The 25223-nt window shown below is 42.5% G+C and overlaps 1 protein-coding gene across 6 annotated transcripts in view; it reads right to left on the bottom strand.

The window, feature by feature from the left end:
- OSMR (oncostatin M receptor) overlaps positions 1 to 25223 on the bottom strand; it is a 66118-nt gene that overhangs the window by 14957 nt on the left and 25938 nt on the right. For all 6 annotated transcript variants that reach the window (XM_073343813.1, XM_073343814.1, XM_073343816.1 and 3 more), the window contains 6 exons: positions 22043 to 22206; positions 13435 to 13603; positions 7095 to 7382; positions 5642 to 5771; positions 3899 to 4062; positions 2293 to 2438 (listed from right to left, as the gene is read on the bottom strand). In XM_073343813.1, coding sequence (XP_073199914.1) covers positions 2293 to 2438; positions 3899 to 4062; positions 5642 to 5771; positions 7095 to 7382; positions 13435 to 13603; positions 22043 to 22206 — 1061 coding nt within the window. The remainder of the gene's footprint in view (positions 1 to 2292; positions 2439 to 3898; positions 4063 to 5641; positions 5772 to 7094; positions 7383 to 13434; positions 13604 to 22042; positions 22207 to 25223) is intronic.

Here is a 25223-nt window from a genome sequence, read left to right as displayed (position 1 = left end):
TCAGCCTCTCCTCATAAGTCATGTGTTCCAGTCCCCTAATCATTTTTGTTGCCCTTCGCTGGACTCTCTCCAATTTATCCACATCCTTCTTGAAGTGTGGGGCCCAAAACTGGACACAGTACTCCAGATGAGGCCTCACCAATGTCGAATAGAGGGGAACGATCACGTCCCTCGATCTGCTCGCTATGCCCCTACTTATACATCCCAAAATGCCATTGGCCTTCTTGGCAACAAGGGCACACTGCTGACTCATATCCAGCTTCTCGTCCACTGTCACCCCTAGGTCCTTTTCCGCAGAACTGCTGCCTAGCCATTCGGTCCCTAGTCTGTAGCTGTGCATTGGGTTCTTCCGTCCTAAGTGCAGGACCCTGCACTTATCCTTATTGAACCTCATCAGATTCCTTTTGGCCCAATCTTCCAATTGGTCTAGGTCCTTCTGTATCCTATCCCTCCCCTCCAGCGTATCTACCACTCCTCCCAGTTTAGTATCATCCGCAAATTTGCTGAGAGTGCAATCCACACCATCCTCCAGATCATTTATGAAGATATTGAATAAAACCGGCCCCAGGACCAACCCTTGGGGCACTCCACTTGATACCGGCTGCCAACTAGACATGGAGCCATTGATCACTACCCGTTGAGCCCGACAATCTAGCCAGCTTTCTACCCACCTTATAGTGCATTCATCCAGCCCATACTTCCTTAACTTGCTGACAAGAATACTATGGGAGACCGTGTCAAAAGCTTTGCTAAAGTCAAGAAACAATACATCCACTGCTTTCCCTTCATCCACAGAACCAGTAATCTCATCATAAAAGGCGATTAGATTAGTCAGGCATGACCTTCCCTTGGTGAATCCATGCTGGCTGTTCCTGATCACTTTCCTCTCATGCAAGTGCTTCAGGATTGATTCTTTGAGGACCTGCTCCATGATTTTTCCAGGGACTGAGGTGAGGCTGACTGGCCTGTAGTTCCCAGGATCTTCCTTCTTCCCTTTTTTAAAGATGGGCACTACATTAGCCTTTTTCCAGTCATCCGGGACTTCCCCGGTTCGCCACGAGTTTTCAAAGATAATGGCCAGTGGCTCTGCAATCACAGCCGCCAATTCCTTCAGCACTCTCGGATGCAACTCGTCCGGCCCCATGGACTTGTGCACGTCCAGCTTTTCTAAATAGTCCCTAACCGCCTCTATCTCCACAGAGGGCTGGCCATCTCTTCCACATTTTGTGATGCCCAGCGCAGCAGTCTGGGAGCTGACCTTGTTAGTGAAAACAGAGGCAAAAAAAGCATTGAGTACATTAGCTTTTTCCACATCCTCTGTCACTAGGTTGCCTCCCTCATTCAGTAAGGGGCCCACACATTCCTTGGCTTTCTTCTTGTTGCCAACATACCTGAAGAAACCCTTCTTGTTACTCTTGACATCTCTGGCTAGCTGCAGCTCCAGGTGCGATTTGGCCCTCCTGATAACATTCCTACATGCCCGAGCAATATTTTTATACTCTTCCCTGGTCATATGTCCAACCTTCCACTTCTTGTAAGCTTCTTTTTTATGTTTAAGATCCGTTAGGATTTCACCATTAAGCCAAGCTGGTCGCCTGCCATATTTACTATTCTTTCAACTCATCGGGATGGTTTGTCCCTGTAACCTCAACAGGGATTCCTTGAAATACAGCCAGCTCTCCTGGACTCCTTTCCCCTTCAAGTTAGTCCCCCAGGGGATCCTGGCCATCCGTTCCCTGAGGGAGTCGAAGTCTGCTTTCCTGAAGTCCAGGGTCCGTATCCTGCTGCTTACCTTTCTTCCCTGCGTCAGGATCCTGAACTCAACCAACTCATGGTCACTGCCTCCCAGATTCCCATCCACTTTTGCTTCCCCCACTAATTCTACCCGATTTGTGAGCAGCGGGTCAAGAAAAGCGCCCCCCCTAGTTGGCTCCTCTAGCACTTGCGCCATCTTCTCTAGACATGAGGAAGAGCTCTGCGAAGCCTGAAAATTTGTCCCTTCTACCAACAGAAGTTGATCTAATAAAATATATGGACCTCACCCACCTTGCCTCTCACAATAGCTTTGTCTCTCACCTGGTCTCCAACAACACTGACAACCTCAAAGACCTGAACATTTCTCCTAGAATGTGATTCCATCACACATATTGTGCACGTTTGGCATTCCACCTAATAAGGGCCAGTGATTCACCCACCCACTACCGATGGCATTAAAAACCATGATACAAATATACTATACTCCATACCCCAAAACCCCAGTTGCTTGTTTAGACTGAAACTTAAGTTTCTTACCAGTTCCACTTGCCCACTTGGGTGGCGATTTTCAATCTGACATAGCAGCTTAATTGCTTTGTACTTGGGCTGCATACGCCAGTATAAACTGACTTCTGTGGCTTTCATATGTTCCACAGAAAGGTCAGAGGGGGGATATGGATGAACTGCCAAAGGGAAAGATAAGTTAGATTCTGAAAAACTTGAATTCAAGAACTTTCAAAATGTTCTCATTGAGCAATGAAAGTGAATACGAGGCTTAGTCTAGGATTTCCTCATTACATCTCTCCCAGTGGGATTCCAGGCAGAGAGACATATGTATTAGTAAAAATAAGTGATGCTTTTAGAAATTGAGTCTTTTATTGTTTATCTACTTCTCTAGTGGGGCTCTGCATCCCAGAAGTAGTTCACTGGACTTGGAGCCAAAGACCTGCAGTTCTATTCACCACTCTTCTATTGACTGAATGTGAGCAGATCAATTAAACTTTCTGTGGCTCAGCTTCTGCATCCAAAAAAAGGGCCTACTTCTATTCATCTTCCCTTGTTAAAGTCCTTTGAGATCCTCAGATGATATGTGCTCTATAAGCAGTATTAGGCTAGATGGTGTCCAAATCTGACCCTTGAATGCTTCCATTATTGATACTGCAGAGCTACAATATAGGGTGTAAATTTTGTTTTGCTTTATTTGCTAATGTTTTTTAAATCCGCAAAAAATCTACAGCAAATATCTGTAGCAATAGAAAAATGGCAAGACTTGCCTAAAAAGACTGGTTAGAAGAGCACTCAAGCTTTATGCCATCAGAAAGAGACAGCTAGTATTGTTACAAGAAGCACCCACAATTCCTAGAACTGAAAGCAGTTGGAGAAAGAAACTCATTTTCTTGTGTTTTCAGTGTGTTTCCTTTATGCATTTGAAAGCATTTTGTGTAGTCAATTTTTCTGCTTCACTTATGGTAAATTGCTCTTCTTGTCTCATGCACTAGCATGTTGGTACTCCTGTCATCCACTGCCCCTGGGGGGCATATGCCCACTCCCTCAGGCGCTGTAATAATGCATTTACCACTCAAATGCCAATCATTATGAGGGAATCATTCATTCTAGTGCCAAAATCATGTCCATCCCACACAAATTTGGTGTCCTCTCCCTTTTGTTTTTGAAGATTTACATCAGAAACGTGTAATTGTGAAACTGTGGTGTCAAAGTTCTGTACAACAAAGGAATGATCCCACAGCACTTCGTTTCCTGAGTGGCTCCTTTTTTTGTGCCTCTCATTTAGGCCCTTTGTTGCATATCACTCCCCACATTTGGACATTTGGCAGATTCTGAGGCCACAAAAGGGATCATTTTGATCACTTAGCTCTCAACCTGGAGATCGGATTGTGTTCATCAGTAACAGCAGCTGCAAAACTGAAACTGAAGAGGGAGCAGGCAAGTGTGGGCACAGAGAAGATGGGAATCAGGGCAAGCTGGGAAGGAAAAATCATTTATCTTTAAATCTGAGAGGTTTTCAGACAATACTGCCCCATAGAGAAATAGGACGGGCGGCCCCAGAATGTTTCATGGTGGTGATCTTCAGCCTACCCAAAAGACCCTTCAAAACATCAACAAGGAGCAGAAAAACCCTTACCTCTGTGAGCTACATCAAGGACAAAATTAGCACTTCTCTTTCCAAGAGGGTTTTGGGCAGTCAGTGTTAGGTTGTATATCATCTGCTGGTCTATAGCCCAAGAACAATGGATGGGTTCTAGATAGTGTGCTGTTTCTTGGTAGCAAAATGTTTTTTGGGAAAACCTTTCAAGAGAGAGGAAAAAGTCATTGGTTTATTTTTCTTTGGTTTAAAATCATAGATGCTGCAGAAGCGCAATAATGGATTCAGAAACTGTGATGCCTACCTAGAACAGAACTAAAACTTAAATAAAAATACAGTTGTTGTATGTGCATAATTCTCTATCAACAAATGTAACAGAAATAGTAATTTCTATTATATTTTAAAAGAACTGTGGTATAAAGGAGGGTACCCAGGAATGGTTTATTTGAAAAGCAAAAGGCTTTCAGAAGTTGGTAAGCAACTGTGGCTGATTATCTAATGAGGTTGTTTGGGTGATCTAATATTTCTATCTTGTTTCATGGGCTGACTGTTCATGCCACTCAGTATTCTGCAGGAGATCTGTGGGGATGGAGAATTGGATGAATTCCCCATGTTCTTGCTGTTGACCACAGAAAACTTCCATGGGAGTTAAATGCTAAAATTCTGACCAATTCAATTCCAAAATGGCCTTGTGCAAGACGGTTCAGTACAGCCCATAAGTATTTTCAGTACTGTTGGCTTTTCAGCAGAGGTTAAGCTGTTATACTGAATGGATTGAACTCACATGCACAAAGTTACTCATGTCTATAGCTGTTTGTAGGATCCAGGCCATAGAACACTGATGCTTTCCAGACTGTCCAACAACTGTGTGTGTGTGGGGGGGGGGGGGCATGGCATAGGCATAGTTTGACTGCTATTTTGTGGGGGAGGTACGACATGCACACTGAAGCCAGTTCCCCTGGTTCACTGTCTCTTTCACCCATCTGGAGTGATACCTAGGCTGCCAGTGCTGGGGGGGAGAAGGACCGGCTTAATGGGGGAGCACCATCTGCTGCATATGACCCTGGGTGCCCCCACATGCCTTGCCTCTGTTTGGGGGGAAATGCTGCCCAAACTACACCTATGGGGAGGGTGGGTATGGGGTGTGTGGGGGGGAAAGGGGCTGGGATGAGTTTGTGCAAGTAAATGTGTGTAGTCTCTAAACAAAAATTAATTAGCAATGCCTAATCTTAGGCAGGGCTAGAAGGGGGAAAATTAGTGTGGCTCACTCTGAGAACAGATCTGGGCTTCTGGGCTGTCTCTGACTACCACAAGGTGGTGGGAACAGAATGAGCCATCCAGCCCTTTTGACAACAAAATAGTGAGTAACAGAGAATATATTTCGAGGACTCACTTGGACACTCAAAAAGCTTTGACAAAGCCTCTCACAAGAAACTATTAAAGAAAATTAGTCAGTCCTGGTTAAAGAGGTAATTTATTAGTGTGATGGATCAGAAACTGGTGAGGAGACAAAACGAAGAGTGAGGCTAGTTGGTCAGTTTTCAACATGAGAAAGTGTTAATGGTGGGTGCTCCAAAGTCCTGGGCTGTTAAACCTTTGTTGTTTGAATGTATTGCTTAATGATCTGGAAAAGGGTGCAACTTCTTATAGCAAACAGAGAAAAATACTTTAATAGATTGTAAATAATAGATTCCAAGGGCAGAAGGGACCGTTAGATCATCTCGTCTGACCTCCTGTATAGTGCAGACCATAGAACTAATTTAATCAGTTGAGAAAACTTACCTTTCAAACAAGTGGTATTTTGTTGAATGAGCCCCATAAAGATAGGTATTTTTTCCTGGATTCCAAGTACAAGTTAATGTCTTAATGTCCCGAGTGTCACAGGAAATATCTTCAGGCTCATAAGGTGGTTCTTGTAATTAAAACCAAGGAGAAGATCAACATGACAAACTAACGATTAACATGTACAAAGCCTGGCTGACTACAGACATTATTATTTCAATTGCACTCATACAAAGACAGCCTCAGAGAAGAAAGCAGACTAAAATGTACTGTACTCTGAAAGATCACTGCACTCCAAACATGTTATTTATGTAAAATAAAGATCTATTCAATGTTTAGGGTGTCACCCAACTTAAAACTTACGTCTATACTTGGAGGGGAAACATTTTATGCTATGCTAGTATTATGCATATTCAGGCTGAATTCTTAGGTGACTGTGTTTGACCAGAAGAAGAGCTGTGTAAGCTCGAAATCTCTCTCTCTCCAATCTTGTTCAATAAAAGATCCTCACCCAGCTTGTCTGTGGTTGTTAATTCAGTGTTGTAGCTGCGTCAGTCCCAGGATATTAGAGAGACAAGGTGAGGTATCATCTTTTACTGGACCAACTTCTGTTGGTGAGAAAGACCAGCTTTCGAGCTTAGCCTCAGACCTGAAGAAGAGCTCTGTGTATGTCTACACTACAGCAGATGCAGCACCAAGAGAGCTCTCTCCTGTCGGCTTAACTCCTGCTTTAGCGAGAGGCGATAGCTATGTCTGACAAAGTGCTGACCACACCGGAGTTTAGATCAGTATAACTTTCGTCACTCAGGTGTGGATTATTTACACCCCTGAGAGATGTAACTTTTACCGAAGTAATTTGTTGTGGAGACATAGCCTGGGAAATGTATTCAGAATGTCATAGGGAAATACAAAGTAGAACAGATTGTTTAGCGTAAGTAGTTAACATTTCAAGGGACTGTTCAAGGTGAAGTGGCCTGTTAACACCCCTCCAGTTGGGGAAGGAAGGCAGCTGCAGGGGGAAAAGGAGGGGTTGTTAATGGGTTGTAAATTGCTGTAATAAGCCATAAATCCAGTGTCTTTATTCAGTCCATGATTTTTAGTATCTACCAAAGTTATTAATTTAAGCTCCCTGGTTTATCTGTTTGCTAAAGCATTAATAGGTTTTGGGATTCATCCATGAACCTCTTTTAGTCAAAATCTACTTGCACTCTTTAAACTTGAAAACAAAGTTTTCTCTTTCTTCTCTGGAATGTGTAATGTAAGGACATGCTGTTGGAGCCAGTTCCTCAGCTGGTGTAAATAGGCATAGCTCCACTGAGGCTACCAGAGCAATGCCAATTTATAGCTGCTCAGAACCGACCCCTTGAACTTTACAAGTGATTTTTGTAGAGCGCAATCCCTCCCACACGCATCAGCAACAGAAAAAGAGACCCAAAGCAAAGTGTGTACTTACTGCCCACAAAGAGAAGCGTTGCACTGTATTTTTTGTTTTCTTTACCAGAGATTTTACAAAAGACAGGAATGCCAGGCACTTCTGCATGCAACACCTTCTTCATAGTAATCACCATGTTTTGCTGGCTGGTGTTTGAATCTGGGTAATAATAATCAGTGTAATTAAACAAAAGATACTCAATTCTGCTATCTTTGCCTCCAATGCAGCAAAAAGTGACATTTGAACCTTCCTCTACAACTTTATCTTCTGGGAAGATGTATGGTGTGTTGTCATCTGAAGTATCTAGGCCTGCAAGATACAAAAGAATAAATCTTTTAACTTGAATATTCTTTCTTTATGCTGTGGAGTCTCTTGTGAACAGTCTACCCCATGACTAGATAGCTGAGAAAGCACTAGGGACAAGTTTTCCAAAGGGTGTTCAAGATAGGTGATTGTGACTTTGAATGCATAACTGGGCATTTGCACACATCTGGTAATTGTACCTCAACTATCAACATGCAAACATCCATTTGTACACCCTCCTGTGATGTTCTCCCACTTCAGTCCTACTTAAACCCGTAAGATATAAAACTTAAGTGGTGCATGAGCCTTTGTACAGTGGTGAATTTCACCCCCTAGGACCTGATCCAGATCCCAATGAAGTCAATGGAAAGACTCCCATTAACTTGGCATGCATCCAACGAAGTGGGTATTCATTCACGAAAGCTTATGCTCCAATACGTCTGTTAGTCTATAAGGTGCCACAGGACTCTTTGCCCCATTAACTTTAGTGAGCTTTACATCTGGCCTCTAACACAGGATTTGTACATACGATTTTGCAAAGGCAAGCTGGGATGATATGTGTGTTCATTTCTTCCTTAATGACCAGGAAATGGTGTGTTTGATCCCTATCCAATGTTAATTCATAAAGGGATCCCTTATGGCTTCAGTCTAACAAGCATAAAAAGATTTCATCCATTAAAAGGTGAGTTTGAAAAGCTTGTTATCTGCCAAGACCCAAGTTAAGGGCTCTGTGCTTCCCCTGCTACATTTGGTAACATTTCTAGTATCTAAATCCAAGCACGACCTGTGCAAACCTGAACCAGTGTGGATAACTAAACTTGGCAGATAAAAAGCTTTTCAAACTCACCTTTTAATGGATGAAATCTTTTTATTCTTGTTAGACTGAAGCCATAAGGGATCCATTTATGAATTAACATTGGACAGGGATCAAACACACCATTTCCTGGTCATTAAGGAAGAAAAGTTTAGTGATCCTTTCAAAACACATTTTTAAAAATCATCTAAGTTCACCAGAAACTATGCTGTTCCAGTCAATCTGAAAGAGCTAATCACTGCCTTGTATTCAGCCAATTTTTCCTGGGTTCTACGATTACATTTCACAGAAGTTCATTCAGAAGTGACGTAAGTAGTTGGTTTACTGCTAGTGTCTCTTGTCCTTAATATTAATTACGATTGCCAGACACAAACCTGTGAGAAACTAGTTAAGGTTATAAGTCTGTATCAAAACATGAAAAAAGAAAAAAGAAAAAAAACTTACTAGAGAGCTGTAGTTGAAATCCTAACCCCCAACCTCATCCCTTCCCCATCCCACACCCACACTAATTAAATGATAAAAATGTCTAGAAATTCTAAATTAAGATTACATTTTTGAAAAAATGTAGAAATATTGAAATACAGAGTTAAGGGGTGAAATCCTGGCCCTAGTGAAGCAAATGGGAGTTCTACCATTGACTGCCATGTGGCCAGGAGTTCACCAAGGGAGCCTAAACCATTGTGGATCTAAGTCCCAGAAGACTTATAATAGAAACCTTGTTATAACCTTAGCTACAGAAAGATTTCTGTGTATTCATATTAAACTAGTACATGAATGCAGAGCCAAATCAACAATCTTGCATTAGGAAAAAAGAAGCATAAAATATAAACTTCAGAGAAACATTAATAACTCTTGATTCTCAGTATTAGTTTATATGAATACTACAGCCTGATGACAGTGAAGCAAGAATCACAGGTGGTTAATTTATGCCCCACATTCACAGAACACACGATGCTGTTACAAATTTTGTGAAATTGTTGAAGTGATTCTGCAGAGTCCAAGAATTATTATGCAACAGCTTCCGAAGAGACACTTTCTTCCTAGAAGAGCCCTAATCAAAGGAACAAGTCAGACTTCAGTGGTAAGGATATTACACCTTCCTTGTTTACTACAGCAGCATTGCCAAGGACATCACGGATATACAATGAAGTAGGACTAAATTTATCCTCAAAGACTAAGGCCTTGTCTACACTGGGACTTTACAGGGCTGCAACTTTCTTGCTCAGGGGTGTGAAAAAACACCCCCCTGAGCACTGCAAGTTTCAGCGCTGTAAAGTGCGAGTGTAGACAGTGCACCAGCGCTGGTAGCTACTCCCCTCGTGGAGCTGGTTTTTTTACGGTGCCACAACTATACAGCCATGTTAAAGCGCTGCTGCAACAGTGCTTTAATGTTGCTAGTGAAGACATGCCCTCAGGCTGTCTCCACACTGCATTTTCATCCTTAAAACTTTTCTTGCTCAAGGGTGTGAAAAAATTATTCCTCTGAGTGACAAAAGTTTTAACCATGAAAAGCGCCGGTATGGACAGCACTTCATCAGTGGAAGACGCTCTCCCACCAACAAAGCTACTGTTCCCCTCGTTGGGGGGTGGTTTTATTTATTTTATTTTATTTTTATATTTGGTATTTATTTTTTATTTTATTTTATTTTGAGCTCTCTCCTGGCAACAAAGAGCAGCTACCGCGTACAACGGCTCAGCTGTAGCTGCACAGCAGTGCCGCTGTAAGGCATGCAGTGTAGACATAGCCTAAGAGATCCTGGAGTTGTACAACTCAATTGCCTTCTAGCCAGGTATAACATTTAATTTACATAACTTTACTGAAACTAAAATTGAACATATTTTAAATACATGATTTAATATAATCTGGATTAACAACATTAAAAGTTTCCTATAAAATAAAAACATCATATAGCGTGCTAATTAACTAATTCAATACTTACATTTCTCATTTCCTTCAGTAGAAACCTTGAAATTAAGAATGCAGGTAAGAAATCTGCCATTCAACCAGATGCTGAAAACAAAACACTCTCGTCTCCTATAGTCTTTTGTTCTTTGATAATAAAAAACACACACTCAAAACATATAAAAGTCCATTTTAAATTTAACTCCATTTATTGTGATCAGAATCCTACTGACCTTATGCATGTGACTAGTCCCAGTGGACACAGGCTGCAAGACTGAGCCCTTTAGAGGAAATTCCATGCACACAAGTTTGTTTTCTAAATAAAGTTAATGAGATCTATACTACTTTTCACAGTTTTACTACTTTTATGCAATGATTGGTGTTAGTGAGCAGGCTGTCTCAGACTTTATACTTTGCAGTTGTACTGTAGTTTTCATCTGAGGATCTCAAAGTGCTATACAAAATGTAATCAATCCTCATTATCTCCTATAAGGAAAGTAAGCCTTGTTCTATCTATCCTACAGTTGGGTAAAGGGAAACACGGGAAGGTGAAGCAATTTTCCAAGGTCACATAGCAAATCAGTGACAGAGCTAGGAAAAGAAGCAAGAGTTCCTGGCTCTACCCAGCAGCTATCTTTCTTCTCTGCTTTTATACAGTAATACTCCTATCTGTTGTTTTAATTTGCGGACTACAGTTTTCCTAATGAGATTAAACAATACTTGGAAGTTCTATCATTTTTCTAGGACATTAAAAACATTTTAACAAATGCACTAAATGACACAATTGTTCAAACCTAGAGGAAACTAGGGTGATAAGTAATAGCTAATGTGAATTTGTCAAAAACAAATAATTCCAAACCAATCTAATTTCCTTCTTTGACAGGTTTAGGGCCTATTCAATAGCGGGGAAGCAATAGATACAATATATAAGGAAGGTTTTTGGCACAGTCCTACATGACATTGTCATAAGCAAACTAGGGACGGTGGTCTAGATTAAATTACTATAAAGTGGATGCACAACTGGCTGAAAAATTATACTCAAAGAGTAGTTTGAAATGGTTTGCTGTTAAGCTGGGAGGATGTATCAAGAGGGGTCCTGCAGAGGTCTGTTCTGGGGCCAGTGCCATTTAGTATTTTCATTAATGATTTAGATAATGAAGTAGAGAGTATATTTACAAAATGTGCAGATGCACCAAGCTGGAAGGGGTTGCGAACACTTCGGAAGACAGGATTAGAATTCAAAATGATCTTGATAAACTGAAGAATTGGTCTGAAATCAACAGGATGAAATTCCATAAAGACAAGTGTGAAATATTTCACTTAGGAAGAAAAGGATCTGGGGGTGATAGTGGATCACAAATTGAATACAAGGTGTCAATGTCACAGAGCATCAAATGTAAGGCACAGGAGGTAACTGTCCCAGCACTGGTCAGTACTGTGTCCAGTTCTGGGCACTACATTTTCAGAAAGATGCGGACAAACTGAAGAGTGTCCAACAAAAAATGGAAAAAGGGCTGGAAAATGTATGAGGAAAAATTGAAAACTGAACATGTTTATTCGAGTCAAGAGAAGGCTGAGGGGAGACCTGATATCTGGTTTCAAATCTGTCATAAAGAGGACAGTGATCAATTGTTCTCCATATCCATTGAAGAAAGGACAAGAAGTAAACATTCTAGTTTGCAATAAGGAAGATTTAGGCTAGATATTACGAAAAACTTTCTAACTATAAGGATGATGATGTTGTTCGTCCTTCGAGTTTGAAGATGACCATGACATCACTGATTGACTTGGTTTCTGTGAACACATGACGGTCTGATCAGGCCAATGATTTAGTTGGGACTGGTCCTGCTCTGGGCAGGGGGTTGGACTAGATGGCCTCCAGAGGTCCCTTCCAATTCTGTTATTCTATGATTCTATGAGCTTTGAACTGTCTGTAGCACACTGAACAAGAGATGCCACTATGGGTTACTTGATTAACAGTGGACATGCTGCTGTTGTGAGATTTATGCTGCTGGCACTTCTGTTCTGCCTCAGTAGTTCTCCTCTGCTCAGACTGGTGCTCCAGTATGGATGAGACTTCTCCAGGTAGAATGATCATGAGCAAGATCTTCCCAAAACTCTGTTGAAATGCCTCAAGGACAACTTCAGGGAGTCTTTGAAACATTTCTTCTGGCGTCCCTGACAGCACTTTCTCTGCTTTAGTTCACCATAAAAGATCTTTGGTAGTCACCCATCTGACATTCTGGTGACATGGCCTACCATCTCAACTGTGACTTTATCAACAGAGTATGGGTGCTTGGAATACCTGCCCATATGAGAATCTCCCTCTCTGGAACCTTGTCGTGCCATCTTATCCTCATCAGTCTCCTCAGACAGCCCATGTGAAAGTGATTCAGCTTCATAACATGGCATCTATACACCATCTAGGTTTTTCATGCATACATCAAAGTTAGAAACATGATAGCTTTGTAGCTCATTATACATGATAGCTCAGTTTTGTTTGTTGACTAATCCCTGTGCACTCCCACACAATTGCACATAGGCCACACTAGCTTTGGCAATTCTGGTGTTGGTTTCACTATCAATATGAACTGCATGTGACAGTGTACTGCTGAGGTAGGTGAACTTGTCCAGTGACTGGAGGGTTTGGCCATGCACTGTGATAATAGGCTCTACATAAGGCTTTCTTGGTACAGGCTGGTACAGCACTTCTGTCTTCTTGATGTTGATTGAGAGACCAAAACTATAAGGATAGCTAAGCACTGGAACATGTTACCTAGGGAGGCTGTGGAATCCTTGCCAATGGAGATTTTAAGGCCAGGTTAGACAAATGCTTTACAGGGATGTGCTAAGTATACTTAATCCTGCCCCAGCACAGTGCTGAGGGGTGGGGCAGGAGGGAAGGCGGAGGACGACTAGATGACCTCATAAGGGCCCTTCCAGTCCCACATTTCTATGGTTCTATGAAACCATGCACACAAGTACAGTAGAACCCCATTTATCTGACCCTCCCTTAACTGGCTCCCTGCATTTACTGAACAAGCAGGACTCCAAGGCCAGAAGCGGGTGATCTCTCCTGTGGCCACTAGATGGCGCTGCAGTATCACATTTTCCCATTCTCTGGTTTATCCGGATTTTTGCTTGTCTGATCTAGCCAGGCCTATCCCAATTAAATCAGATAAACAGGGTTCTGCTGTATTAGCAGTATATTCTAAAATGGTCCATTGATGTTGCATAGCCACTGCTGACATGAACTCCAGTATTTTACTGGCTTTACACTAGCAAATTAAACCACAGCATTAAATCAGCAAGGAAATATTCCAAAGTCTTGCTTTGCTTACCCAGCACAGTCTCCCACTGACTCCAGCGACTCCAGAGTTTAGAGAATCTTTCATCATTCACCATGCTCCTGATTCTTACAGAGTGGGACATGCATTCCAAAGGTAATTCTGAATCCCAACTCCAGTGCAGAGTTTTTTTCAATTTACTGAGAGTTGTGTTATAATACTCCTAAAAACAAACAATAGGTAAGCATGCTATTAAGGCGGAGTGTGGTGAACAAAGACACGTGTAGAATGCTTAGTTTGGAATTAGGTTTAGCTGTTACGACATAAGATAGGCTAATAGGAGTTGCTGTTACCCTGGAATTGACATTCCTGTGTGTGCCCCAGAACTTGACAGTACCACAGTCAGCCATTTTGTATGTTCTGCCAGTGCCAACTGAAAACCAAACATCACATTGCTAGGAATAATCTTAGGCCTTTGTGACACAAGGTCAGACAGCTGCATGCTTGTAGTTTGTTAATCAGAATAATAAAATAGGACAAAAATTATTAAAAGTATGTCAATAGCAACCTGGGTTTAGGTGCCCCTGACATGTTGTTGTTAGGTAAAAATATTTTAAATATTTAAAATAAATTTATTAAAATTTTAAAAATTGGTAACCCAGTAGAGGTTGTTATGCTAACCGACTAGGAGTCACTATAGGTTATGTGCTTTGTTAAAGTTCGCCATAGAAATTAGGCAAAAGTAAATACCTCAGAGCAGTCTGAGGGAGCTTTTCTTCGGGCAAGGAGCTGACAGCTAAACTCCCCATCAGCTGTATGGGGAAAGGGCCCCGGAAACCTGGCTGTTTATCACTCAAAACCATCTCAGATTGTTGGTAACTATATCTGGAATTTCCTAAACCAAGTGTGTGTGTGTATGCTTAATATCTAATAAATAGTAGTTTTAAATAAGAGCATGCTTCCTTATATCAATCATTTATCAGACAGAAGCTCTGTGTTCCTATTAATTTATTCCTAACACAGCCTGAAAAAAAATGGTAAGTTACCACTGTTTTGGGTTCTGAAAACTCCAGGTAATATTGGTGGTGTAACTCCCTAAAGCTCCTTGAAAATCCCAGTTGTAATCCTGCATCTCAGATTTTCAGAAAAATTTGTGTGTAACTATGGACCTCATTTACACATGCATGATTACAGACTTGATTCACAATCATATTGTTTCCACTCCATGCCGGTGCAATTCTACTGAAATCAATTAAGCTATGTCCGCATAAAATCAGAGTCATGCAGTGGTGGATCAGGCCCTGTATGTTCAAAAGCAGTAATTTCACTTTCAGGTGACCAATAGGTTGATTGTGCTTGCAGTTATGCTAATTTGCACACACACCATTCCACGCACAGCTGCACACTTGATAGTTTTCTGATCATCTGGAGGCTTATGTACATCCTCACTCTACACTACTACTATATATATCTGTATTGGTGGAGAATTAATTTTATATTTGACTGTAGTCCTCAGACTGAAAGAGAGCTGAAAGTCCTACAATGGGATGGGGAACAAAAGGCATGGTAGGAAATGGTTTAAAAGATACGGTGGGGCTTTGTAATCTGCAAAAAGTCATTTTAAAATATACTACTGTTGAAAGGATACTTATCTGTCTGACAGGTTTCAGAGTAGCAGCCATGTTAGTCTGTATTCACAAAAAGAAAAGGAGTACTAGTGGCACCTTAGAGACTAACAAATTTATTTGAACATAAGCTTTCGTGAGCTACAGCTCACTTCATTGGATGCATTCAGTGGAAAATACAGTGGGGAGATTTATATACATACAGAACATGAAACAATGAGTGTTACAAGAGTGATCACTTAAGGTGAGCTATTACAAGCAGGAGGGCAGGGGAGGACCTTTTGTAGTGATAATCAAGGTGGGCCATTTCCAGCAGTTGACAAGAAAGTGTGATGAACAGAGGGGGATAGGGAAGGGGGGGAATAAACATGGGGAAATAGTTTTACTTTGTGTAATGACCGATCCACTCCCAGTCTTTATTCAAGCCTAAGTTAATTGTATCCAGTTTGCAAATTAATTCCAATTCAGCAGTCTCTCATTGGAGTCTGTTTTTGAAGTTTTTTTGTTGAAGAATTGCAACTTTTAGGTCCGTAATTGAGTGACCAAAGAGATTGAAGTTGTCAAGGTTCCTCCCCCACTCTGAACTCTAGGGTACAGATGTGGGGACCTGCATGAAAACCTCCTAAGCTTACTTTTACCAGCTTAGGTTAAAACTTCCCCAAGGTTCAAATTAATTTTACCCTTTGCCCTTGGAATTTCCACTGCCACCACCAAACTTTAACTGGGTTTACTGGGAAACATAGTTTGGACACGTCTTTCCCCCAAAAATCCTCCCAACCCTTGCACCCCACTTCCTGGGGAAGGTTTGGTAAAAATCCTCACCAATTTGCATAGGTGACCATAGACCCAAACCCTTGGATCTTAGAACAATGAAAAAGCATTCAGTTTTCTTACAAGACTTTTAATAGAAGTAAAGGAACCACCTCTGTAAAAGAATGGTAGATACCTTACAGGGTAATTAGATTCAAAACATAGAGAATCCCTCTAGGCAAAACCTTAAGTTACAAAAAAGACACACAGACAAGAATAGTCATTCTATTCAGCACAGTTCTTTTATCAGCCATTTAAAGAAATCATAATCTAACACATACCTAGCTAGATTACTTACTTACAGTTCTAAGACTCCATGCCTGTTCTGTCCCCGGCAAAAACAGCATACAGACAGACACAGACCCTTTGTTTCTCTCCCTCCTCCCAGCTTTTGAAAGTATCTTGTCTCCTCATTGGTCGTTTTGGTCAGGTGCCAGCGAGGTTACCTTTAGCTTCTTAACCCTTTACAGGTGAGAGGATTTTTCCTCTGGCCAGGAGGGATTTTAAAGGGGTTTACCCTTCCCTTTATATTTATGACAGAAGTGTTCTCCAACTGGTTTTTGAATGTTATAATTCTTGACGTCTGATTTGTGTCCATTTATTCTTTTATGTAGAGACTGTCCAGTTTGACCAATGTACGTGGCAGATGGGCATTGCTGGCACATGATAGCATATATCATATTGGTAGATGTGCAGGTGAACGAGCCTCTGATAGTGTGGCTTATGTGATTAGGCCCTATGATGGTGTCCCGTGAATAGATATGTGGACACAGTTGGCAACGGGCTTTGTTGCAAGGATAGGTTCCTGGGTTAGTGGAAGGATCTACAACATATCCTGAAGGATGACCCATCACTCTCACAGATCTTGGGAGACAGGCCAGTCCTTGCTTACAGACAGCCCCCCAACCTGAAGCAAATACTCACCAGCAACCACACACCACACAACAGAACCACTAACCCAGGAACCTATCCTTGCAACAAAGCCCGTTGCCAACTGTGTCCACATATCTATTCAGGGGACGTTCTTGTCAAGTGCTGGAAATGGCCCACCTTGATTATCACAACAAAAGGTCTCCCCCTCCCCGCTCTCCTGCTGGTAATAGCTCACCTTAAGTGATCACTCTTGTTAGAGTGTGTATGGTAACACCCATTGTTTCATGTTCTCTATGTATATAAATCTCCCCAGTGTATTTTCCACTGAATGCATCCGATGAAGTGAGCTGTAGCTCATGAAAGTTTATGCTCAAATACATTTGTTAGTCTCTAAGGAGCCACTAGTACTCCCTTTCTTTTTATCTGTCTATGAAAGTCAAGAGGATAGTGACTGTCTAAAATATACAATGGAAAAGACGTTGATGATAGCAAAGAGGTCTTAGGAAATCATTTATACAGAAAGTCAGTAGTTTTAATCCCATATAAAAGGGAATGATAACATACTAGCAAAATTAATGAAGGGCTGGACAGAGGCTGGTTTCTGCCTGGTGGAAGATCCCTTGCAATCTCACTCCCGACACCCTCCTGAGTACAGAGACCATGTGAGGCTATCCCTGCCAGTGCACATAGTGCACAGGAATAGCCCCTGGTGCTTATGACTCAAACTGATTCAAGGACCAGACTAGCCATGCAGGCAAACGTTGCTCTGTTTTCTGAAGGGGCGCGGGGTGCATTTTTCCCAGCATGCTGCAAGTCTGCACAACCCCAGTGCAGGAGCATGGCTCAAGGCCACGACAAAACAACCCCCACACACACACTCCTAATTAAATTGCCTGCTGCAAGTGTACAGTTCAGAACGCTTCTCACTTTTTAAAAACAATAAACTGGGTCCAATCCTCAGCTGGTGTAAATCAGCATAGCTCCACTGACAGCTCTGACTAGGATTAGAATTCACCTATCTCTGTTCATAAGATAACACCTGGGCTTTCGTCAATGGCTTTGCTCCCCAGACTTTTACAATTGATTTCAGTAGTATTTTATGATTTAATGTTAGTTTTTAATTACAGGGAAACTCTTTAGCTTCTGTTCTGAATAGTATGCAAACTGTACTTGCTTCAACGTGAACTATATCACTCATCCACTGTATTATTATGGTACTTACTACTATTTTATTGTAAAGAAGAAAGAACATAAGCTGCTGGTACTGACACACAACAACTGACCAAATGGAGTTTGTATGTTAAGCTTTTACCCTATGCATTGGATACTAGTCATATAAATTCAGCCTACTGACCTGGAATTTACAAGCCTGTCAGTCTTTCGGTGGAAGACAAATCAAGCATACACCATGTTGATTTTGAATCCATCACTTCAATTTCTATGGGAAGTGATAATACCTAATGAGCTCCCATATTCTTCCCTAAATGGTAAATAAATCTAAATAACTATAATGAGTCTATTACTCTTTAAGTAAGGGTGCCACAAATGGCCATTTATTTTATACTGAAACATTAGCTTTATTGCTAGACTAATGGGACGCCATGTCTGTTTCCAAGCACTAGCTATTATCTTAATCAAGGCTATTTGTCCTCTTGGCATTAATCACATTTTTTTCCAAAATGGATCTACAGCCAAAACTCTCTCTTCCTAAGGCCTTGGCTATACTTGCAAGTTAGAGCACATTAAATCAACCCCGGGCGCCCTAACTCCTCAGGTGTCCACACTGGCAAGGCACTTAGAGCGCCCGGACTCTGCAGCTGAAGCGCTCCTGGTAATCCACCTCCACAAGAAGCATAAAGCTTGCTGTGCCCTGGCTGAAACGCCCGGGTGCCAGTGTGGATGATGTGTTGCATTACGGCGCTGTGACTGGCCTTCAGAAACGTCCCATAATTCCTTGAAGTCAAGTGGCCACTCTTGTCATTGTTTTGAACTCCGGCTGCAGGCATGCAGATATCCCCTTTCAAAGCTCCGTGTCTGACACCCGGCCTGCTTATCTGCTCCAGGACAAAGCAAACCATTACTGTGGAATGCTGCTGCTGCTAAGGCAGGCGTGTGGGGGTGGAGGGGGCTGATGTCTGGGTTTCCCCCTGCTGCTGTCTGAACTTACAAGACAGCATGCTGACATACTCTCTGCCCCCCAAAAGTTTCTCCCCCCCATACACACAACACACTCCCTGTCACACTCCACCCTCCCCATTTGAAAAGCACGCTGCAGCCACTTGCACAGTGGGATAGCTACCACAATGCACTGCTCTCTGTGGCGTTACAGAGCTGCTAATGTGGCCACGCCACTGCGCTTGCAGCTGACAGTGTAAACACACGGCAGCACTTTCCCTGCTTCTGTCTCCTGAGGGATGGTTTAACTCCTGGCGCTCTACATCTGCAAGTGTAGCCATGCCCTTAGATGCAAAAGGCCCAAAAGTCAGTTTAGCTTGTGTAAGGTATGAGAGTGATAGCGTTTCATTGGTAAGGAGCATCCTCTGTGCTGCATACACAAATTAGAGAGGTGTAAATGGCAATTTACTGTGAACCATACTCAGCCTGGGAGGCATTTTGCTTCCTTAAAACACAATGGGCAAAATCCTGGCCCTATTTAAGTTCCTGGGAGTTTTGCAATTCTTGCTTTCAGCTGTGTGGACCCTCCCTTCCTCTAGTATAGACTAGTTTTTAACAGGCATGATTCTGTATGTTGCATTCTTGATGTCCTAGCAGATGGGATTTTCAAAAGTATTCAGCATAAGTTCTAATTCTGCTCCCATTGACTTCAACAGAAGCAGAGTTCAATCAACACTGAATGCATCTAAAAATCCCACCCTTTCGGTCTATTCTCCTGGGTAGTGGCTTTCTTGTATAATAAACTGGCCTTGAGAATTAGAACATTCCTCAGATTTTTCTAGGTTTTAACATCTGTGGTTAATATTCTCCCACATTTCAATCAACAGATGGTTTAAAAAAATATATTTAAAAGCCCTACAAACACAGATTTCAAAAATATCACTTTTGTTAAAGCACTTCTGGAGCATATTTGTTTCACACCAGCTTACTAGGTGATTTAACTTGGTCACTTGGAGCATAAGCTTAGCAGCAATTTTAGGCTATTCCCTCTTGATTATGTTGTGACATTCTATACCTTGGGGGAGAGTCCTGTAACCCCCATATTACTCATCTGTATATAATTGTGGGCCGTGTGCAGTATCAGGAAAAGGTTATGATCTGCTGAAACTCATTTTTTTAAATCTAAATGTGTCTATCATTAATGCATATGAAGTTATGAGAATGTGTTGTATGGTTGTCACTAAAATATGCTGTGGGTTTGGGAAGTGCCCAGATACTAGCTCTCCAGAAACAATGAAAAGGGAAGAGGTAACCAGTGCCCGAGTGAGTGCTGAACAGACATCACCAGCCACTGTCCAGCAGAGGAGTTACAATTCAATGACTCACTCACAGGAGACACACCCAGGGATTGCTTCACCTTGTTACTCAGCAATGCCCACCAGACATGCCTGGACTTGTGTTCTCCAAGCACATGGACGTAGGGTATAAAATAGAACACAGGGGTCCCATGCTTCACTTTTCTCCTTCCCCCACCTACGCTGCAAGCAACAAGGGCACTCAGAAGACTGAAGACTTCAACAGAGGAGACTGGCCCAGGTTTAAGGGACAAACCTGTATATTAAGGACTGCAATATCCAGTGGAGTGAGAAAAACTGCTTAATCTGGATGTTGCCCACTCTAATAGGGTTGACAGTTTAGACTGTTTGCTTATATTTTATTTTATTTTGGTAACTAACTGACTTTTGGCTTATCACTTTTATATTCACTTAAAATCTATCTTTTGGAGTTAATACATTTATTTAACTGTTTATCTTTACCAATGAGTTTGCCTGAAGTGTTTGGTAAGGGTGTTTGCTCAGGTTTACAAAGGCTGGTGTATATCCACTTTTCATTGATGAAGTGGTGAACCAATTAATAAATTTGCACAACTCGTCTTGAGCAGTGCAAGACAATATATTCCTGAGGTACAAGGCTGGGAGCTGGCGGGGTTTGGCTGGTGCCTTTCTCTATGTGATTCATGAGTGGCTCTGGGGGCATTCATGCAATCTAGCTGGGTGTGGAGCTCCACATGTTGTTGTGCTGAGTGATCACAGTGCCTGGAGGAGTTTGCTGCTTGTCACTAGCAAAGCATTGTGAGAGACAACCCAGGCTGGAGAGTTAAGGGGGCACAGCAGTCCCGCAGTGCCAGACTTCACCTCGGGGATCCCATCACACATATATTCCCAGTGTGTGTTGATTCTCAGGAAGGCACAGAAAAATATACAAACAATGCAATGCACTGGATTCTGGTAGGTAATGCCTCAGAGGCAGCAGTGGCATCAACTGTTAAGGCCTATGCTTGCTCTTTCCTCGGCATGGAAAACAAGAAGGGCAATAGCCATCTAAAGTAGGTGAGTAGAAGAAAACAGGAATAAAATTCACAAATCAATAGTCAGGCTTGATGGCCTAGCTGTAGTGTGCTCACACACAGGAGACCAAAGCTTGTTTCCCCATTCTAGACTCATGTTTCTTGAGGGAAGCTACGAGAAACTCTAATGGAAATTATGTCTTATCTTTCTTAGCGAGAAGGATAGAGGTTCTAATAAGGGACCCTTAGTATGGAGTTTAGAGCAGTGTGGAGGAGTCCTCAAGGCACCTCATGCACTTGGGAGAAACCTTAGTAATGGACTTAGAACTCAATGATCCTTCTTAATATATTCTGTTTCCATGATCAGACGATGTTTCTATGTTAAACTGAGTGTAGCGCTAGTAAAATATATAGACCAGGGATCAGCAACCTTTGGCACATGGCCCATCAGGGAAATCTGCTGGCGGGCGGGGACAGTTTGTTTACCTGTAGCATCTGCAGGTTTGGCCGATCGCAGCTCCCACTGGCTGCAGTTCGCCATTCCAGGCCAATGGGGGCTGTGGAACGCGGCGGCCAGCACATCCCTCGGCCCACGCCACTTCCTGTACCCCCATTGGCCTGAACCACAGCCAATGGAAGGTGAACCACAGCCAATGGAAGCCATGATTGGCCGAACCTGCGGATGCTACACGTAAACAAACCGTCCCGGCCCGCCAGCAGCTTTCCCTGACAGGCCGCATGCCAAAGGTTGCCAATCCCTGATGTAGACCTTTCTTTTGAAGCCTTGGACATGTCCATGTGACAAAGCTACCTCTACACATCAGAATGTTTGATTTTGATCATATTGATACATGAAGACATTTGAAATATATGTTTTTTAAAAGATACTTACTGTCCAGACAACATTCATTTCTTCAGTTCGACTAACTTGAATGTCAAAAACCATTTCTAGTTCAAACTTGTGGGCGAAGTCACTAACATCCCATTCCACCAACAAACGCTGCAGAGGCAAATTCTTGGAAACTTTAAGGAATGTAGGTGGAAATTCCTGGATTTCTGGAAGAATAAATATGGTTTAAAAATATTAACACTGATGCCTGTTTAACTCCATCAAATTTGTTTGAGCCAGGACAGGCTGTAATACCGGGGCCACTAGAGAAATGGCCTGTCAACATTTTCATCACAAACCTGAGAGTTCAAAAAGCTTCCTTTAGCCTCATTTCAAAATGAACTTAAAAGGACAGCTTTATGAAGACAAAACTGAGCCAAGATTTCCTTCTCATATGGAAAGTCTGACTCCACCTGGCAGCTCGACCAAGCTCCTCAGAGCATACCCCTCTTTTAATCTAATTGACCATACCTGGGCCCAGCCACATATCCCCTCACACTCCCTGAACCTGGGGCATGCAGATGTTGACATTCCTCCTTTCAGGGCGACAGCAAATAATAAATTTAAAAACTACAAACAAATGTGAAACTAGAATGCTGTTGGATACCACCGTGTTTGTTCATGCTGATGTTCTATCTCTTTCCTCCACCCTGTGCCTGCTACGTACTGTACAAACACAGAACAAATAGACAGTCCCTCTCCCAAAGAACTTCTGTTCAAAGTATAAGACAAGAGACAACAGATGGACACGGAGGACATCGATGGGGAAGTACAAGAAAACAAAGTGACAGTATTGCTCAGCATGGCAGACAACGGTTTTAGCACACCAGAAACCTAATTGTTAAGGTTTTTTGGTAGGCTTCATGGCAGAAGAGTTTTAAGGAGAGATTTGAAGGTGGATAATGAATAAGTTTAAGATTTTGTCATGGTTATTTTTAGTAAAAGTCACAGGTAGATCATGGGCAATAAACAAGAATTCATGGAAGCCCGATCCCGGCCTGAGAGGGGGGCGCTGACAGCCCTGGGATGGGAGGGCTGACAGCCCGAGCCCTGCCACCCACCTGGGGGCAGGGGAGGTACACTGATAGCCCAACCCCTGAAGTCACGGAGGTGCCCTCTTTTAAGCCTAATTAGGAGTCAGCGGGCCCCACACAGGTGCATTGGCCTCTTCCCTCATAAAGGGCCAGTGGCACCCTGTGACATTTAGGCACTATCATAATAAAAACAATAATAACTCCACAGATGGGGATGATCTATAAGCGTCATAGCATCTATCTAACATTTATTCTCTGTGAAAGCTGAGAGGGAATTGCCACTGTATTTCAGCCCAGCAATTAGTATATTAGTACTGTCTGGTTGTAAAGAGTTCTAAATGACTAGAAAGTGCTGAGTTTTAGTTAGGTTTCCTACCTCACTACTTTCTCCTTCAGGTTTTTTCATATAAAGAATCATCCTTATTCCCCCCCAACTAACTACTGGGGTCCTTCACCCCCATCTCTTCTTCCTCTGCATCTTGTTTCTGGGCAGTATTATTTGCAAACACAAATTCAACCAGTGACTCACAGGTTTGGAGCAGAGAGATAGGATCTATCTCTTTCTGTCCAAGCTAAAAATCTCAGCTTGTCTGTCTGACATCTCCTCATGGATGTCTAAGCCCACCATGACCAAAGCAGAGCTTTTAATCCCTCCCCTTCCATACTTTCTCCTCTAACCTCATTTCTCAGTCACTGTGGTCAGTGCCACCATCCTCTCTGGATGCATCTGAAGAAGTGAGGTTTTTATCCACAAAAGTTTATGCTCAAATAAATCTGTTAGTCTTTAAGGTGCCACCGGACTCCTTGTTACCATCGTCTCTGTCACTCAGCCTGTGTTCCCGGTAAAGCTGCGGTAAAGCTGCGCACTTGAGTGGCTGCCCTGGAGAGATTTAAGTGCCACCCAGCTGATTAGGAGAGCCCTCACAGCTGGCATCATGTGTTTAGGTACCCCTCCCCCCATGTTGCTCCGTCCTGCAGCTGCTCCCCTGGCTGTGCAGGGGGGGAGGGTGCTGATGTCAGGGTGCCCCCCTGTTCCCCACCCCATCTCCACAGAGCAGGGGAGACCGCCTGACTTGGGACTCAGAGCTGTTGCAGGGAAGGGTTGAGTGGCTGAGTGCCTTTTTTAAAGAGACAGTACATGTTTCTGAGATTTCCCCAGCAGCCACTCACAGTCTCTCTCTCTCCCTCCCTATGTACCCCATCTCCGCGGAGCAGGGGAGGGGAGACAACAGGGCTAAGGACAGAGCCGGAGAGCTTTCAGTGAGTGTCTTAAAGAGACAGCGCAGCGTGTCTCTCAGAAACTTTCCCAGCAGCCAGCACACACACTGTCTCTGTGACATGCACACACTGTGTCACACATTGTCGCTGTCACACACAATCTGTCACACACACACACTGTATCAGTCACAAACTCCGTCATACACTGTCACAGTGTTACAGACACTATCACACACGCACACACACTGTATCAGTCACACATACACTCTCTCTGTGTCAGTGTGTCTCACACACACTGTCACGCACACACACACACTGTCACGCACACAAAAACACAATCTGTCACACACACCTCCCAACACATACTTGTATTGTTGTTGTTGTTACTTCTTGGTACTTCCTGCAATGCACATATATTCTCTGTAATTTAATTCTTTCAAAGTGTGTTATTTTAGTGTTTTGACTGGTCTAGGTATTTCATCATTTTTATTTCTCTTACACTGAAATTTAATTCTTTGAGTAGTGAGTTGTAAAATGCCTAACCAGTTCTGACTGGAGTACTTGTCCCTATTTAACTTTTTTAAAATGTATATTATATCTAGGGTTTTTGTTTCTACTGGTGGCGCACATCCGCACATAGCTCGGTGCAATAACAAAATTTATTCCATACATGGATGGAAAAAATCAGAGGGAACATTGCTAACCTGGATACCCTCTTCAACTCAGATCTCACTCTAAAGCCTCACATCCAGGCCATGTCTAAATCTTGCTTATTCTTCCTGCATAATATCTCTAAGATCTGGCCTTTCCTATCCATCCACACAGTTAGATCTCTCATCCAGGCCCTCATTATCTTGTATCTTAATTACTGTAACATCCTGATCTCTGGCCTTCACAAATGCAGTCTTGGCCCACTTATATCCTAGCTTGTC

Source organism: Lepidochelys kempii, chromosome 5 (genome assembly GCF_965140265.1).
Source record: "Lepidochelys kempii isolate rLepKem1 chromosome 5, rLepKem1.hap2, whole genome shotgun sequence".
Classification (NCBI taxonomy): domain Eukaryota; kingdom Metazoa; phylum Chordata; order Testudines; family Cheloniidae; genus Lepidochelys; species Lepidochelys kempii.
The sequence above is the reverse complement of the archived record's forward strand: the minus strand, read 5'-3'. Positions and strand labels throughout refer to the sequence as shown.